The following is a 17,268-nucleotide window of genomic DNA, read 5'->3' on the forward strand; positions in this document are numbered from 1 at the left end:
AACATTGTATTCCTCGCTCTGTTCTATTACCTTCGTACACTTTGTGTTGTATGAAGTGCTTGTAATGCACGCAAGACAAAACCTTTCACTGTACCTAGTCACACTGTGACAAGAATAAATCAAATCAAATCAAATGGTATTCTCTCATTTCCCACTGTCAATGTTAATATGCTTTTGAAGAAAATGATTTACTTCAGAATTATGCAATAGTTAACCTCTTGCAGCACTCAGTGACCTGTTTTTAGGACCGAAAGCTTGGTTTCCTATGATGCAGATTTCTTAATCTGCTGCAAAAATGTGGGTGTGCAGCTATCTTGATATGGACAGCGTCAATCTTCCTCAGACTTGGTCTTAGCATTCATTCATTCAGAAGTCAGGCTACAGATGAGAACCTTCACTTCCTTTGTGGGGATGTCAATTGAGAACTACCGATATTCTGGCTGTAGTGTCGTGTGTGTGTGGTAGGAAGTACCATTGAACCATTCGTGATATATGGGGTGTTGATGCACTGTTTTCAAATTTACAAGTGAATTTACAATGGTCTTACTTACTGTTCAAAAGCCCTCTGCAGTAAATTTGATGATGTCCTCGCCCCAGGGATTTACTATTTGGCTCTTAAGAATCTATGTTGCGAAACTCTGTTTTAGTTTTGCGTTCACATATTTTATTGAACAGTAGTTTTGATCCTCTCTGTTAAATCCCCTCCTCTGCTCAGAAAAACATCTCAGAAGAAGTCACACAATACTCTGCATACAGTTTTGTGTGCACCGATGTTCTGTCTCTGCTTACAGTATACACCTCGTATATTTAATTCCTAGAGAACTTTCTATAACCGTTGCTTGCTTACATCCCCTCCTGTGTCATCCAGCTCACCATGAGCTGTGCTTTGGCAGACTGCCAGCATTCTAAACTGGGACAGTGCATTTGCATTAAATGATGTGGTTTTCAAGGTAAAATAATTCGGGGAAAACCAAAACTAACTCATGAGATGCTCACTAACTTTTTTTTTGTCTTGCTTTTAGGCGCTATGGTGTGATTTCAGCATTCCACAAGACAAGACTGAAGGTATAGAAGGTACATTTTTCAACCAAAGTTATTATGAAAACCTTTGGTCTCTATTTTGATTTTGCAATTCTGTTTAATAGAAAAGAAAAACAGGTATTTTCTTTGCAAGTTTGCTCCACTCCTCTGCCTTCTAACGCATTCCTTGCTTGGAGAAAATTAGAGAATGAACATTTTTCTAGCAGTCAGCTCTTATGAAAATAATACTAACTTGCCTGCTTTCCATCTTCTAATTCATTCAACAACTTTGTTCAAATATTGTTGCAATGTGTGTCTATTCAGCCTGATTAGACAAACAGCATGGAAGAAGTAGCAGTTGTCTGTTCAGTCCCTTGAGCCTGCTCCGCTACTCAATAAGATCTTGGCTGATCTGACTGTAACCTCAAACTTGCATTTCTGTGTACCCTTAACCTCTCAGGACCTTATATTTTTCAATCAAGTTGCCTCTTCCTCTCCTGTGAAGAATGTGATTGGAAATATGTACTGTTACCAAAATATCCTTGATCCAAACCTTTACTCACTGTTGTAATGTGTCAAATTATACTTGATGGGAGTATCCGAGGGCATTTGCTATGTTAAAGGTACTATGTAAGTGCAAGTCGCTGTCAGACCTAAGCAGTTGATCTGGGCTCAGCTTGTTATCAAGTCATAGAGATGTACAGCACAGAAACAGATCCTTCGGTCCAACTCATCCATGCTGACCAGATAGCCTAAATAAATCTGGTCCCATTTGCCAGCACTTGGCCCCTATCCCTCTAAACCCTTCCTAGTCATATAGCCGTCCAGATACCTTTTAAATGTTATAATTGTACCAGCCTCCATCACTTTCTCTGGCAGCTCATTTCATACATGCTCCACCCTCTGTGTGAAACAGTTGGCTCTTAGGTCCCTTTCAAATTTTTCCCCTTTCACCTTAAACCCATGCCCTCTAGTTCTGGACTCCCCCACTCCAGGGAAAAGACCTTGTCTATTTTCCCTATCCATGCCCCTCATGATTTTATAAACCTCTATAAGGTCACCCATCAGCCTCCAAAGCTCTGGGAAAATATCCCCTTTATTCAGCCACTCCTTATAACTCAAACCCTCCAACCTTGGCAATATCCTTGTAAATCTTTTCTGAACCCTTTCAATTTTCGCAGCATCCTTCCAAAGCAGGGAGACCAGAATTGCACACAGTATTCCAAAAGTGGCTTAACCAATGTACTGTACAGCCACATCATAACGTCACAACCCAATGCACTGACCAATGCATGCTGTATGCTAGAACTTATAATTATTTGTTGCAACTAACAGGGAGGGAGTTAAGAAGACCAAAGCCAATCTCCTCTCCCCTCCTCATCTCCTCTCGTCTTATACTTTCCCAATATGCAGTAAACTAATCAATATTAAAACCAGAAATATGTCCTCTTTGTTAATAATAATAATACCTTTCACACATTCATGCACCACAACTGCCTGAATATCATTCCGTCTTTCAGCTGGGGCATTGTCTGGAACTCTGTTAATGTCAGTGTTGCCACCATGAGCATTACAAAGAATATCAAAATTAAGGGAGCGCTGAACCTTTTTAGTCTTTGTTGAACTGGACCATGTGTAGATACAGTTTTTTCTTAAACACATGCTTTTCTGCTGTTCTTATGAATGGAGATGCTTCTTGTATCAGAATGGCCCTGCACACACGGAGGCTCAACATGACATGGGTCAGCAAAGCCCTTTTTCTCACGTATCAATATTTTGAGAGTACATTTGAACAGAAATATAGCTTGTGAGCTTTCTCCTTTTAAATCTTTTTGTTAAGGCATTCATAATATCTGTAACAGTGTTGGTTTCAGGAGGGTAGACTTGTCCCTCTGGTTTGGAGTTCTTCCTATTTGCTTCCACATGACCTGTAATCCAAGATTTCACACGGTGGCCTAAAATGGACGAGCTGGTTTTCTGCTTGGCAAATCTACTTGATCTTGGCTGCAGTTTTTATCTTTCCTAAATACCCCAAATCTTTACTTTTGACAACCCACACCTAAATTTCTTGGCCTTGGATAAATACACTGTACTGCAGGGTAAGTGTGTTGACAAATGAGAACATTGATTGTGCAGAGTATCTGGGGTGATTCTGAGAATTATTGCTGGCCTCTGTCAGATGTCTAGTTGAACATTTACATATTTATGGGATGTAGGCATTGCTGACAAGGCCACCATTTATTTTCGATCTTTAATCACCCTTATGGAAGTTGTATTGAGCCACTGCCTTGAATTGCTAGAGCTAATGTTTGACCAAAACAACTTTATAATTAACATTGTTCTAGTAATGTTACACTTGTGACTTGTCTTTATGATTGCCATTGCTGTGACCTGGTTATCTTCTTGGCTCAAGACTTGTGATAAAACGTTTGCTCTTTCAGCTCAAGAGAGGACAGAGAAGTGCGTGTGTATTGTACAGAAATCCTGTGTGAATGTACACACCGTGGATGGGAAGGACTACATTGCCCCATTACCTTTTCAGGTGATAGTTTCTGTTGTGTAAATACTTCCTGGCCAAAGTTTTGGCCTCAAGTTGATTTGCTAAATATTGATTAACTAGCCATTCATCCCCTTGCTGTTGCAAGTAAAATGGTTGTAACATTTACCTGAACAATTACACCTCAGGTAGCCAGATAGAACTGGAACTTGAGTCTTCAAACATGTGCAAGCTTTTATTGACAGAGAGACACATTATAAATCATACAGCTACAAGGCAACAACCACGGTTTAAGCAAGCTCTGATATAAGTGAGTGAAGGTGAGTCCCCATTTAATGCTCACCACACAAATATAATTCAACATCAAGTAATATACAATTAACAGTGATTGTACTTGAAAGTAGTTTTGTTTTATCGTAAGTATTTTGGGGCATTGAGTGATGCGATTATACTGACATATCTTATTCTCATTAATAAACTAAGTTGGAAGAAAATGTTTGATATACCTGACCAATCTCATCAAGAAAAGAAACTTCCTGTCTAATTTTGTAAATGTTAGTACATGGTGTAATGCCAAACTGGGTTAAAAGTATTTCAGACCCTGGTTTAAAATGCACCACTTTGTGTTATAAATTACTCATTTAAATAATATTGTCTGGTCTCTCCCCAGGTTGCAGATGTTTGGGCAACCAAGTATGGGTTAATTTTTGAGCGCAGTAATCCTGTGCAAGAAGCACCTTTAAGTCCTCTGCGGTAGGTGGTTAAAAATTATACTCTTGCTTGAGATTAATTTTGTTAAAGTTGCTGCTGTACATTGACCATAGTTTAGCACTTTTTTGCTTTCTTATGATTGGTCCTTGTCATCAGAACCTTTTATCCTGATTGATCTCCCTCTTGCAGGGTGCCAATATTGTCGCTTTATTAATGCTTTTAATTAGTTGGGTAGGTGTCATCTTCATTTGGCTCTCTACGATAACATCAATGCAGTGCCGTAATGATTGAAAGAGGGGTGTGTGGTCGAGATAGCTGTGTTTTAGTCTGGAAGACTTGCTTCTAGTTGTTGTGTGGCACTTTATTCATCAACCTGACAAACCTGATCAATGGAAAGGAACCAAGCTCTCAATTCAGGTCTGGTTTAAGGTATGAATTAAATTTATTTCAGTGCGTTATAGAGTCATACAGCATAGAAACAGACCATTCGGCCCATACAGCATAGAAACAGACCCTTAGACCTCCCAAAATGCATCACCTAGCACATATTGGGAATAAACTCCACCTGCCATTACTTTGCCCAGTTTACCAGTTACCTGATTTCACTCACCTGCAACCACTTATTTTAGATTCTTAATGGTTTACATTATGGCATCTAGTTTAACATGGGTTGGTGAACCATTTTACACCACTGTTCATTGAATATTCTAAAATTCTAAAAATATTTTAATTCCATGAAATGTGATACAAGGGGTCCCACTTCTGTGCAAAAAATAATTGTCAAAATGAATTGATGATTCTTATGAGTGGGCTAATCATGATGCCAATTAAAACCAATTAATGAGTTTTGAGAAGATTTGTAGCTCAGGTTGAGGTTTTGGATGTAGGTTTGCTCTCTGAGATTCATTTCCAGACGTTTCGTTACCTTACAGGTAACATCTTCAATGGACCTCAGTGAAGCAATGCTGAAAATTCCTGCTTTCTGTTTATATGTTTGGGTTGGTGATGTTACTTCCTGTGGTGAAGTCACTTCCTGTTCCTTTTCTCAGTGGTTGGTAAATGGGGTCTAACTCGATGTGTTTATTCATAGAGTTTCGGTTGGAATGCCATGCTTCTAGGAATTCTTGTGCGTTCTCTGTTTGGCTTGTCCTAAGATGGATGTATTGTCCCAGTCGAAGTGGTGTCCTTCCTTATCTGTATGTAAGGATACTAGTGAGAAGGGGTCATGTCTTTTTGTGGCTAGTTGGTGTTCATGTCGCTAGTTTGTCCAGTGTAGTGTTTGTTACAGTCCTTGCAAGGTATTTTGTAAATGACATTAGTTTTGCTCATTGTCTGTATAGGGTCTTTCAAGTTCATTAGCTGCTGTTTTAGTGTGTTGGTGGGTTTGTGGGCTACCATGATGCCAAGGGGTCTGAGTAGTCTGGCAGTCATTTCCGAGATGTCTTTGATGTAGGGGAGAGTGGCTAGGCTTTCTGGATGTATTTTGTCTGCTTGTTTGGGTTTGTTGCTGAGAAATCGGCGGACTCTCATATGGGTGAGGGAGGACACCACTTCGACTGGGACAACACATCCATCCTAGAACAAGCCAAACCAAGACACAAGAATTCCTAGAAGCATGGCATTCCAACCGGAACTCTATCAACAAACAAATCGAGTTAGACACCATCTACTACCACCTGAGAAAAGGAACAGGAAGTGACTTCACCACAGGAAATGACATCACCAACCCAAACATATAAATAGAAAGCAGGAATTTTCAACATTGCTTCGCATGAGGTCCACAGAAGATGTTACCTAGTAAGGTAACAAAACATCTGGAAATGAACCTTTCAGCTCAGCGAGCAAACCTACATCTAAAACCAATTAAGTTGGATACAGCCTTTTCTTCTGTTATGTATTCTATGCATTTGTGTGTGTATGTGTGTCCTTACTAAGTAACATGTTCAGTGTTTACCTGATCATATTCACAAGCATTTTCCAGCAAACGGCAGGAGTGATCGCTGTTAGTATTGGGGCCCCTTCTCTACTGGCCAAAATGAGAAAGCAGTGGATGCCAGCAGCTTGCTTTCTTTGAGCAGCTTAATATAACTGAAAATGTGTTGCTGGAAAAGCGCAGCAGGTCAGGCAGCATCCAAGGAGCAGGAGAATCGACGTTTCGGGCATGAGCCATTCTTCAGGAAGAAGGGCTCATGTCCGATGTGTCGATTCTCCTGCTCCTTGGATGCTGCCTGACCTGCTGCGCTTTTCCAGCAACACATTTTCAGCATTGATCTCCAGCATCTGCAGTCCTCACTTTCTCCTCGCAGCTTAATATAACACCCAGTACTGACTCTGCCATTGCTGTGTTTAAGCTCAATGTTTTGCAACATTTATGTCTCTATTCAGAAGTTATGGCAGGGTTTGAAGATTCAAGACGGGTCAAACCATGCGTCTTTGTCTCCACTTGCTGTTAAACCTCTAGCGTATGAGGGAATGCAATGTTTAGTGGTGGTGCAGCAATTCTATTAATCATTGCTGTGTTACTGGTTGCAGGGAGCCACTGCCTACAATGTTCAGCATGCTGCACCCACTGGATGAAATTGCACCTCTTGTATGTAAGCCAACAGGTGAGAAAGACATTGAGTCCGAAACTATTAACTTATTTTCTTACTGCCTTACCTCTGAGGATTTATAATGGGGGAGTGATTGTCTTGGTTAAATGGTGAGGATCAAACAAGGAAACAGTGCCTATCAGAGTGATGCAGATAGAGTCGTTGAATTCACCTCCAAAGTTCCTGATGTTGGGAATTCTCACTCTCAGTTTGGGAAAGCTGGAGAGCTGCTTTTGTAGAGGGACCAGCAAATGTGAAATAAATTCCCCACGGGAGGGGAGGAAAATGAGCTGTGATGAGCTCGGGAGTTACTCAAGAATGGCAATAATGTATGTACAAATGCGGTGACAACTATGGGAAAATGGAGGCCATTGTGGCTGTACTGGCCTTCAAATAAGTATTCCATTACCTCGGCTCCCACCAAGCTTTGAGGTTTTAATCGGCATCTGATAAAGGTACTGGAGCAGTAATCGAGAGGCTCGGGATAATCAATACTCAGTGGGTTCAAATCCCACTATTTTAGATCAGAGTGGTTCTGGAAAAGCACAGCAGATCAGGCAGCATCCGAGGAGCAGGAAAATCGACGTTTCGGGCAAAAGCCATTATGGCAGCTAGTGGAAATAGAATTCAATTTATAAATCAAACGTATAAAGCCAATCTTGTCCACTAGTGTCCTTTATGGAAGGAAATTCGCCATCCTTACTCGGCCTACATGTGACACCAGATCCACAGTAAGGTGGTTGAATTTTAACTGCCGTCTGGAGCAGGCAAGCCATTCAGTTCAAAGGCAACTAGATCCAACAAATACTGACCCAGCCACATCCCAGGAAATAATTTTTTAAAAATACTACAATCAAAATTATAACAACTCTCCCTGAAATGCAAAATGTCTCCCACTTTTCCCCTCCTTTCTTTTGCCAATTACCTGAAATTCAGTTACTGACCAATCACAGAATCTCTACAACGTGGAAACGGGCCATTCGGCCCATCAAGTCCATGCTGACCCTCTGAGGAACATCCCAGCCAGACACAACATTACCCTGTCCCTATAGCCCTGCATTTCCCATGGCTATCCTACATAGCCTGCACATCCCTGGACGCTATGGGCAATTTAGCGTGGCAAATCCACCTAACGTGCACATTTTTGGACTGTGGGAGGAAACCGGAGCACCTGGAGGAAACCCACGCAGACACAGGGAGAATATGCAAACTCGACACAGACAGCCACCTGAGGGTGGAATTGAATCAGGGGTCCTGCTGCTGTGAGGCAGCAGTGCAAACCACTGAGCCACCGTGCCACTCACAATGTACTGGTGGAAGTGGGGTTCTTCCTATTTATCCTCTCAAATCACACTCAAGCAAATAAACCCCAAGAACTGCCGATGCTGAAAATCAGAAACACAAACAGAAATTGCAGGAAAAACTCAGTAGATTTGGGCAGCATCTGTGGAGAGAAATGTTGAGAACTGAAGGACCAAATTCAAATTTAACCACATTTATTATATCTCCCCAGAGGTTTATTGTGCCATGTTGTGTACCAACACAATGTAGAACTAAGCTCTCCTCGTATACCGGAACCGTTTCTAATGGTTGTAGTCACTCTGATGTTCATCAATTTGCTTGATATCAAATATCAGAATTTTTGTCCGCAAGATGGATAATTTCTCAGTTGTGATTGCCATTGAAGATTGCAACTTGCAGTCAGACTGGGAGCATATATACAAGTATTTAAAACATTGTCAATCCCCATTGAGGATAGAAGGACAGCGTAGTGAGGAAAGACCAGCTGGACGTTGCACTCCAATGGAATGCTTGTCTTAAGAGTCATAGAGATGTAAAACTTCGAGATAGACCTTTTGTGCAATTTGTCGATGTGGACTAGATATCTTAAATAAATCTAGTACCATTTGCCAGCATCTGGCCCATATCCCTCTCAACCCTTCCAAATCATGTACCCATCCAGATGCCTTTTAAATATTGTAATTGTACCAGCCTCCACCACTTCCTCTGGCAGTTCATTCCATGCAAGCATCCTTAGGTCCCTTTTAAATCTTTCCCACCTCACCTTAAACCTGTGCCCTCTAGTTTTGGACTCCTCTATCCTGGGAAAAAGACCTTGGCAATTCACCCTATCCATGCCCATCATCATTTTGTAAACCTCCATAAGGTCATCCCTCTGACACTCAGGGGAAAACAGCCCCAGCCTATTCTGCGTCTCCCTATAGCTCGAATCCTCCAACCCTGGCAACATCTTTGTGAATCTTTTCTGCAACTTTTCAAGTTTCACAACATCTTTCCTGCAGAGGGGAGACCAGAATCGAATGCAGTATTCCAGTTGTGATCAAAACAATGTCCTCTACAGTCACAACATGATGTCCCAACTCCTATACTCAATGCACTGATCAATAAAGGCAAGCATCCCAAATACCGTCTTTACCACCCTATCTACCAGTGACTCCATTTTGTGTTTCCTTCCAGACTTTTACCATTCCCTTGCTTCCATTAAAAATTTAAACTGGACGTGTCGATTGTTTTTTAAAAGCAAAGCTCAAATTCCATTACAGCTCTCACCATTGCAGGTTGAGGGCACGATTTATAAATTTTCCCGTGGGTTCAATATAAAGATAAATATAAGACAACACTGTAGAAACCTATTTGATAGAGTTCAGAGTAACTGGAGAAGAAGGGTTGTTATGCTGAGTTAACAAAGATGCATATTAGAGAAAGAAGAAATTTAAAAGATACATTGAGCAATCAAAATGCAAGTAATTGTGCAATAATGTGCAATAATTGATATTTTAACTAGTTTTGCATTTCTCTTTTTCAATATAATGGGGGAAAGCTATTACCTGTAAGAAAAAAATTGTTTAGATTATTAATGACTGTGGTCCTACATGGAACTCTATAATGAATCTAGTTTTAGTTGTCTGCCCTCAGATATGATAAAAAGCTGTTAATTGTTCTTTGGAGTTCAGACTTGAGTACTGCTGATAAAAGGCACATCTTACTCTCCTCAGAAGATGAAGAGTTTAGACAAACTGTGTCTTATTGTTAATATTGCATGTTTCTATTCTGTTGTGGAATGTGAGCATTGCTGACTTTTATTGTCTGGTCCTAGTTGCCCTTGAGAAGGTGGTGGTGAACTGCCTTCTTGAACGGCTGTTGTCCATGTGCTGTGGGTTGACCCACAATGCCGTTAGGGAGGGAGTTCCACTATTTTGACCTGGCGACACTGAAGGAATAGCGAGATATGTCCAATTCAGGGTGGTGAGTGGCTTGGAGGGGAACTTGCAGGTGGTGGCGTTCCTATGTATCTCTGCTTTTGTCCTTCTAGATGGAAGTGATTATGGGGTTGGAAGGTGCTGTCTAAGCATCTTTGGTGAATTTATTAAGGTGCTGACATGAAAGAACATTTTATTATCATTTGTGTCAGAATTATTTCATTGATTTCTCCCATTCAGGAGGTGTGACCAATATCACAAGAGTACAGTATGTTGCTGACTATACCCTGAAAATCATTTTCTCCAGCTCAGCGCCATCAATCATCGTGACTTATGACACCGCACAGTGTCTGCACGCAGTTTGGGCATTACGCAAAATTAAAACTGAGGTACCTATTGCATCGAGTTTTTTTAAAAAAAATTCTTCTCTACCTTTTTCTAAACTTCCAGTTTAAGAAAGATACCTGTCTGGAATGTGCTGCTGTTATTCTAAGGATCCCAGGAAGTAAGTTTAAAGTTTGGATTGTAAACTTAAATAAATCTAGTCAGAATATACTTTCACATGACAAGAAAATGCATCAAAATAGACTTGAAATAGAGCCTGAGAGAGAGAATATCACAGAGGTGAAAGTAAAGCATCCTTTCTGCTAGTGATGGTGCAGAATCAGAATCCCAGGCTGTAGTCAAGTAGGGTCTTGTGTGGCACAGTGGTAGTGTCCTATCTCTGGGCCAAGAGGTCAAGCCTCACCTGCCCTGGAGTGTGTTAATAACATGCATGGTCAGGTTGATTAAATAACAGCATCAGCTCCAAGAGGATCAGCAATCTGAGATTGTGGCTGGGGCCAAGGTTTGGAATGGGTTTAGAAGATGACATCTTTTTTCAAAAAAAAAAAGAACTGTGGATGTTAGAAATCCAGAGCAAACACAGAAACTACTGGAGAAACTCAGTTCTGAAGAAGGATCACTGGAACTGAAACCCTCACTCTGCTTTCTCTTCGCAGTTGCTGCCAGAGCTGCTGAATTTCTCCAATAATTCTGTTTCAGCCTTTTCTATGTTTAGCTGGAAAGTTAGGGATTTAATTTTGGTGCAGAGTCAGAGTACAGAAGAACAGTACTTCAGAGGCCTGCTTTAATAATCTGGAAGTGTGAGTTCAAATTCACTATGGCAACTGGAAAGTTTAAATACATTTGGAATATAAAGCTGTTCCCAGCATCAGTGACAATGAAACTTCTTGATTGTGGTCAAATCCCCATCTTGTTCAACCATGCCTTATAGGGAGTGAAATCTACTGTCCTTGTTTGATCTGGCCTACATATGATTCCAGACTCTCAACAACCTGCTTGACTGTTAAATGCCATCTGAGATGGCTCCAAAACCTACTCAATTGTTTAGAAATGACGTTCATTATTTGCCTTTCTTGTGACACTTGCATCTCATAAATGAATAAAAGCAGGTTAAAGTCGTTGAAGCACTAGTGTAATTTTTTAAGTTCTCTCATGGCACGTGGGCGTCACTGGCCGGTCAGCATTTATTGCTTAGAACATAGAACATAGAAGAATACAGCGCAGTACAGGCCCTTCGGCCCTCGATGTTGCGCCGATCCAAGCCCACCTAACCTACACTAGCCCACTATCCTCCATATGCCTATCCAATGCCCGCTTAAATGCCCATAATGAGGGAGAGTCCACCACTGCTACTGGCAGGGCATTCCATGAACTCACGACTCGCTGAGTAAAGAACCTACCCCTAACATCTGTCCTATACCTACCCCCCCTTAATTTAAAGCTATGTCCCCTTGTAATAGCTGACTCCATACGAGGAAAAAGATTCTCACTGTCGACCCTATCTAAACCCCTAATCATCTTATACACCTCTATCAAGTCACCCCTAAACCTTCTTTTCTCCAATGAAAACAACCCCAAGTGCCTCAGCCTTTCCTCATACGATCTTTCTACCATACCAGGCAACATCCTGGTAAACCTCCTCTGCACCCGTTCCAGTGCCTCCACATCCTTCCTATAGTATGGCGACCAAAACTGCACACAATACTCCAGATGTGGCCGCACCAGAGTCTTATACAACTGCAACATGACCTCAGTACTCCGGAACTCAATTCCTCTACCAATAAAAGCCAGTACGCCATATGCCTTCTTCACCGCACTATTTACCTGGGTGGCAACTTTCAAAGATTTGTGTACATGGACACCAAGATCCCTCTGCTCATCCACACTACCAAGTATCCGACTGTTAGCCCAGTACCCCATCTTTTTATTACTCTTACCAAAGTGAATCACCTCACACTTAGCTACATTGAACTCCATTTGCCACCTTTCTGCCCAGTTCTGCAGCTGATCTATATCCCGCTGTAACCTGCCACATCCTTCCTCACTGTCTACAACTCCTCCGACTTTCGTATCATCCGCAAACTTGCTCACCCAACTTTCTAACCCCTCCTCCAGGTCATTTATAAAAATGACAAACAGCAATGGTCCCAAAACAGATCCTTGCGGAACACCGCTAGTGACGGCACTCCAAGATGAACCTTTGCCATCAACTACTACCCTCTGTCTTCTTCCAGCCAGCCAACTCCTAATCCAAACCTCCAACTCACCCTCAATGCCATACCTCCGTATTTTTTGCAGTAGTCTACCATGGGGAACCTTATCAAACGCCTTACTAAAATCCATATACACCACATCTACTGCTTTCCCCTCGTCCACCTCCTTAGTCACCTTCTCAAAGAATTCAATAAGGTTTGTGAGGCATGACCTGCCCTTCACAAAACCATGCTGACTATCCTTGATCACATTATTCCTATCCAGATGTTCATAAATCCTATCCCTTACAATTCTCTCTAAGATTTTGCCCACAACAGAAGTGAGACTCACCGGTCTATAGTTACTAGGGTCATCCCTACTCCCCTTCTTGAACAAGGGAACCACATTTGCTAGCCTCCAATCTTCTGGCACTACTCCTGTAGACAACGAGGACATAAAAATTAAGGCCAATGGCTCTGCAATCTCCTCCCTTGCTTCCCAGAGAATCCTAGGATAAATGCCATCAGGCCCAGGGGACTTATCTATTTTCACCCTTTCCAGACTTTCCAACACCTCTTCTCTACATACCTCAAAGCCATCCATTCTACTTAATTGTGACTCAGTACTCACATTGACAACAATGTCCTGTTCCTGATTGAATACTGACGAAAAGTATTCATTCAGTGTCTCCCCAATCTCTTCAGCCTCCACACGCAACTTCCCACTACTATCCTTGACTGGACCTATTCCTACCCTAGTCATTCTTTTATTCCTGACATACCTATAGAAAGCCTTAGGGTTTTCCCTAATCCTACCAACTAAGGACCTTTCATGTCCCCTCCTTGCTGCTCTTAGCTCTCTTTTCAGGTCCTTCCTGGCTACCTTATAACTCTCAATCGCCCCAATTGAACCTTCACGCCTCATCTTTACATAGGCCGCCCTCTTCCATTTAACAAGGGATTCCAATTCCTTATTAAACCACGGCTCCCTCACACGACCCTTTCCTCCCTGCCTGACGGGCACATACTTATCAAGGACACTCAATAGTTGCTCCTTGAACAAGCTCCACATATCAATTACCATTGGCCTTAATTTTTATGTCCTCGTTGTCTACAGGAGTAGTGCCAGAAGATTGGAGGCTAGCAAATGTGGTTCCCTTGTCCCTTGTTACCCTTGAGAAGGTGATGGTGAGCTGCCTTCTTGAATCGTTGCAGTCCATGTGCTGGAGGTTGAACCACAACGCCATTAGGGAGGGAGTTCCAGGACTTTGACTCAGCGACAGTGAATGGTGATGTCACTGGACTAGTGACAGTGATAGGAGAAAGTGAGGTCTGCAGATGCTGGATCACAAAGTTGAAACTTTATTGCTGGAACAGCACAGCAGGTCAGGCAGCATCCAGGGAATAGGAGATTCGACATTTCGGGCACAGGCCCTTCTTCAGGAATGAGCAGAGAGTGTTCAGCAGGAGAAGATAAAAGGTAGGGAGGAGGGACTTGGAGGAGGGGCGTTGGAAATGTGATAGGTGGAAAGAGTTCAAGGTGAGGGTGACAGGTTGGAGTAGGATGGAGGCGGAGAGGTCAAGAAGAAGACTGCAGGTCAGGAAGGCGGTGCCGGGCTGGAGGGATCCGGCTGAGACAAGGTGGGGGGAGGGGGGATGAAGAAACTGGTGAAGTCCAAGTTCATCCCCTGCGGTTGGAGGGTTCCCAGTCGGAAGATAAGACGCTCCTCCTCCGACCGTCGGGTTGTTGTGGTTTGGCGGTGGATGAGTCCAATGACCTGCATATCCTCGGTGGAGTGGGAGGGGGAGTTGAAATGCTGTGCTACAGGTTGGTTGGGTTGGTTCGTCCGGGTGGCCCAGAGGTGCTCTCTGAATCGCTCCGCAAGTAGGCGGCCTGTCTCCCCAATATAGAGGAGGCCACACCGGCTGCAGCGGATGCAGTAGATGATGTGGGTGGAGGTGCAGGTGAATCTGTGGCGGATATGGAAGTTTCCTTTGGGGCCTTGGAGAGAAGTGAGGGGGGAGGTGTGGGCGCAAGTGTTGCACCTCCTGCGGTTGCAAGGGAAGGTGCCGGGAGTGGAGGTTGGGTCGGTGGGGGGTGTGGATCTGACAAGGGAGTCGCGGAGGGAGTGGTCTCTACGGAAAGCTGATAGGGGAGGGGAGGGAAATATATCCTTGGTGCTGGGGTCTGTTTGGAGGTGGCGGAAGTGACGGCGGATGATGCGCTGTACATGGAGATTGGTGGGGTGGTAGGTGAGGACCAGTGGGGTTCTGTCCTGGTGGCGGTTGGAGGGGCGGGGCTCAAGGGCGGAGGAGCGGGAAGTGGAGGAGATGCGGTGGAGGGCACCGTCGACCACGTCGGGGGGGAAATTGCGGTCCTTGAAGAAGGAGGCCATCTGTGTTGTACGTATTTTGAACTGGTCCTCCTGGGAGCAGATGCGGCGGAGACGAAGGAATTGGGAGAATGGGATGGGACGAAGGAATTGGGAGAATGGGATGGTGTGACAGTGACAGTGATACTGGACCAGGTTAACGCTTTGCATATATGAGTTTGAGTCCCAACATGGCAGGTGATAAAATTCAATTTGAAAAAAATCTGGAATTGGAAGCTAGTCTAATAGCAACCATATAATCTCTGTCGATTGTTGTAAAAAAAAAAACCTACCTAGTTCACTAACTCCTTTCGAGAAGGAAATCTCCCATCCTTATCTGAACTGGTCTTCATATGACTCCAGAACTGCAGCCATGTGGTTAACTCTACCTGCCTCTGAAATGAAGCCACTTAGACCAGTAGGCAATTAGGCGTGGGCAATAATGCTGTCCCAGATAGTGACACCCACATGCCATGAATAAAATTGCAAAAAAAAAAATGAGGATAATAAAATGATCACCTTCACTGTTCCTTCATTCTGACTGTAATGAGTGATACCTTATTCCTTCTCTTACCACATTCTGATTTCTATGTCAGCTATGCTGGGGACTAGCTGTTTCAGAATATATCATTTTCATGCTCTGAGTGGCAGGTGAACTCAGAGACAATCCACAAAGGCATGACTAATGCAAAGCTGTGCCCCATCTGACTGGACAGTAGTGCGGTCACTGATGGAAAACTATGAGAGAGAATGTGCAGTGTTTTATCAAGCTGACCTACTTTTTGACATGCACACATTACCTTATCTCTTATGCAAGGCTTGATTTTTTTTGTGTTTCTCCCAACAGGAGCAAAACACAGTTCTAAGGTGTCCCAGCACGGCAGGAACCCCTCAGCAGATTGTCACCAGCAGCTCTCTGACTGCTCACCTTCGAAGTGTCTCAAAGGGCGAGTCACCTATAGCGTCTCCATTCCAAAACTTCTCCTCCTTTCCAGGTCAGAACAGATCCACGGTCTCACCTGGTGCACACTCTCGATCTCACTCTCCTTCCATTTCAAACATGGCAGCTCTAAGGTGAGCAAATGCAACACTGAAGTGGGAGAAAGTTGTGGGAATCATGATGCTTTTGCCAGAAAGAAAATAGTTTATTTTGGCTCTTGTGGTGCTGTTAACATTATGAAAAAAAAAACAATTGTCTAATCATACTGTTCAGAGATGTTATTACACACCATTGGAGCAGGTGGGACTTGAGTTGTGCTACTGAAGAGGGAACATCCTGGTATTGAGTATCATTACCAAACTCTGTGTATTTATATTTGCAGTCTGTTCTGTCTTGGGCATGCAAATCCTCAATCTTGCCGAAAAGAGATAAAGGTTGCCAATGATTTACATCTTGCACTCATCAGGACAAGTGCAAAAATGATCACAGCAACTTTACTGCAGGAGAGAAGATAGTTCATTGGGTGTCAAGTCAATGCTGTTGGCCAATTCTGTTGTTATGGCAAAAGGAATATACTTCAGCCTTTTTTTTTTTGAATTGCCCAGAAGTTTGGTGAGCCTATAATTGCCCAGGGCTCTCCATGGCCAATCAAATTGAATTTATTAACCAGTCAGCCAGCCTTGTCTCCGATAGCAATAGGTGTTAGTGCTTCTTTGAAATGTGACATTCTTGCATTTATCCTTGAGTGCAAGCTGGAAAACTTCAGAAACATGCCTGTCTTTTCATCATTATTATCTCTGTGTAAGTGTGAATTTTTTTGACTTTCCATGACATGTAAACATGAAACTTTTGACAGGATATTGTTTACCCTGAGTTTCATTTCTGGTTTACACTTTCTTCCTGGAACTATTTGTTTCCTCTTGCTGCATCTATGTGTTTCGACCAGACTTGAACCAATCCCTGAAAAAAGAACTCCAGTGATATCCTCAGGCTTTGCTCTGATTATCAACTGGTGAATCTAAAACCAAGGTGGCATGGTGGCTCATGGTTAGCCCTGCTGCCTGGGTTTGATTCCACCCTTGGGTGACTGTCTGTGTGGAGTTTGCATATTCTCCCTGTGTCTGTGTGAGTTTCCTTGGGATGCTCCGGTTTCTTCCCACAGTCCAACAAGGTGCAGGTTACGAGGATTGGCCATAGTGTCCAGAGATGTGCAGGTGAGGTGGATTAGCCATGGTAAATGCAGGGTTACAGGGATAGGGTGGGAGTTGGTGGGCTGCTCTTCGGAGGGTTACTGTGGACTCAATGGGCCAAATGGCCTATTTCACATTGTAGAGATTCTATAAAAACATTTCATCTTCTCCATTTTGCTATCTCTTTAT

General features: G+C 42.9%; 1 protein-coding gene across 2 annotated transcripts in view; it reads left to right on the plus strand.

The window, feature by feature from the left end:
• anapc1 (anaphase promoting complex subunit 1) overlaps positions 1-17,268 on the plus strand; it is a 214,837-nt gene that overhangs the window by 31,435 nt on the left and 166,134 nt on the right. For both annotated transcript variants that reach the window (XM_087983726.1, XM_087983718.1), the window contains exons 4-9: positions 1,023-1,074; positions 3,462-3,562; positions 4,188-4,270; positions 6,761-6,834; positions 10,281-10,429; positions 15,797-16,023. In XM_087983726.1, the coding sequence (XP_087839852.1) occupies positions 1,023-1,074; positions 3,462-3,562; positions 4,188-4,270; positions 6,761-6,834; positions 10,281-10,429; positions 15,797-16,023 (686 nt within the window). The remainder of the gene's footprint in view (positions 1-1,022; positions 1,075-3,461; positions 3,563-4,187; positions 4,271-6,760; positions 6,835-10,280; positions 10,430-15,796; positions 16,024-17,268) is intronic.

The sequence above is a fragment of the Chiloscyllium plagiosum genome, unplaced genomic scaffold (assembly GCF_037043375.1).
Source record: "Chiloscyllium plagiosum isolate Xiang-an unplaced genomic scaffold, Cpla_swu_hap1 HiC_scaffold_3, whole genome shotgun sequence".
Lineage (NCBI taxonomy): Eukaryota > Metazoa > Chordata > Chondrichthyes > Orectolobiformes > Hemiscylliidae > Chiloscyllium > Chiloscyllium plagiosum.